This window comes from Penaeus monodon, chromosome 21, assembly GCF_015228065.2.
Source record: "Penaeus monodon isolate SGIC_2016 chromosome 21, NSTDA_Pmon_1, whole genome shotgun sequence".
NCBI lineage: Eukaryota > Metazoa > Arthropoda > Malacostraca > Decapoda > Penaeidae > Penaeus > Penaeus monodon.
In genome coordinates this window covers 12,179,762-12,181,192 of record NC_051406.1, presented here as the reverse complement: position 1 = coordinate 12,181,192, position 1,431 = coordinate 12,179,762, and the positions used below count along the sequence as shown (strand labels likewise).

General features: G+C 38.7%; 1 protein-coding gene across 1 annotated transcript in view; it reads left to right on the top strand.

Annotated features, from left to right (window-relative positions):
- Positions 1-1,431, top strand: part of LOC119586566 — a gene marked incomplete in the record, with an annotated part of 19,026 nt that overhangs the window by 9,341 nt on the left and 8,254 nt on the right. The window contains 1 exon segment of the mRNA XM_037935320.1: positions 1,208-1,364. Coding sequence (XP_037791248.1) covers positions 1,208-1,364 — 157 coding nt within the window.

Genomic DNA, 1,431 nt, shown 5'->3' with positions numbered 1-1,431 from the left:
TCTCCGGAACTGATTTCATTTGCATCGAGGTTAGCTGTAAGAAACTTGTCCTTTACTGTAAAGCAGAAAGCAGAAAAGTAGAAAAGAATATACAACAAAATATGACGGAATATATCATGGACACCTTTATTCAATGATCCAATTTTGCAAATATCCCAAGCAAGAATAACTCCTAAAGGAACTGATAAAGATAAGATTTACGCAGCCTTGCCATCTAGCGATAATAGTAATAGTAGTAATCAGTAATTGCAGTAACTTATATAGTGGCAATACTCTACATGATAGCTTTCTCATAATGATATAGTCCTTCAGAGAAAAGTACAAGCGTAATATTTTTTTCCCTGAACTAAAAACAGCTGTTACTACCGGGAAATTGTTTTAAATAAAGAGATCACTACTGGATTCTCCTAGGGATTCTGAGAACCCAATTCTCCAATGTATTAACTAGTTTTAGTTTACAGACACGACTTCATTAACATATTTATGCTTATATATTAATCTGTTGGCATTAATCTATACTTATGATCGTTAACGTGGGTACTTGCAATGTCATTATCATAGACAGAGCCGCTTCCAAATCAGGAATTCATTTATCTCTCATGCACATTTGGATTCCTTCCATGCGCATCTTCGCTTTCATCTGTTTTTAATTTGTGTTTGTATTCCTCTAGCCAATTCCACGAAATGTGATTTGAATATGATCTCATTTCGCAGGCATTTGTCATGTTATTTATACATTTGATATAATTTCATTACTTATTCGATGGAAATAAATGAGTGTGTGCGGGAAGTGGATGTTTGAAATATGCCATGTTTTTAGATATTGCCCCTTCACTAACCACTCACATTTAAGTACTTATCATACCAATACCACACATTCTTCGTCGTATACTTTGATTACGGCGGTGACATTGAGACGAAAGCAATTGCGGCTCGGTGCTTTGGAAACCTTTAACTTCTTTTTCCTGCTGAATACCACTCGTCTGACAATGACTTCATCATCAGTAGCTTCCTGAGTTAAATTATGCTCGCAGGAAGCAAATACCCCGCCAGAGCCATTTATACTTGTACATTTTGAATGTCTTTTGAAATATGCATACAGATACAGTGTTGCACAGGTACAATGCGTGCATTCTAGCAGTAACAAACAAAAGGAAAACTTATGAACAGGATTGTGGGGATTGGGCAAGCAGTGTCTGCGTCGTAGGGCCTCGACCAGAACGCCGTGGATCTCTGCTCCTTCAGGAACACCACTGGCGTCCTTCTGCTCCAATTCTCCTTACAGGATTTCTGCACGCTCGTTGGAGACGACGTCGGCAGGCTGTTCTATCAGGATTTTCGGGCTCAGATTAAGAAGAGGCGAGGTAAGGGCAGCAAGGGTTGAAATTCGATCTTTTCCCATTTCCTTGTCACATGATCGCAGGAAATGTT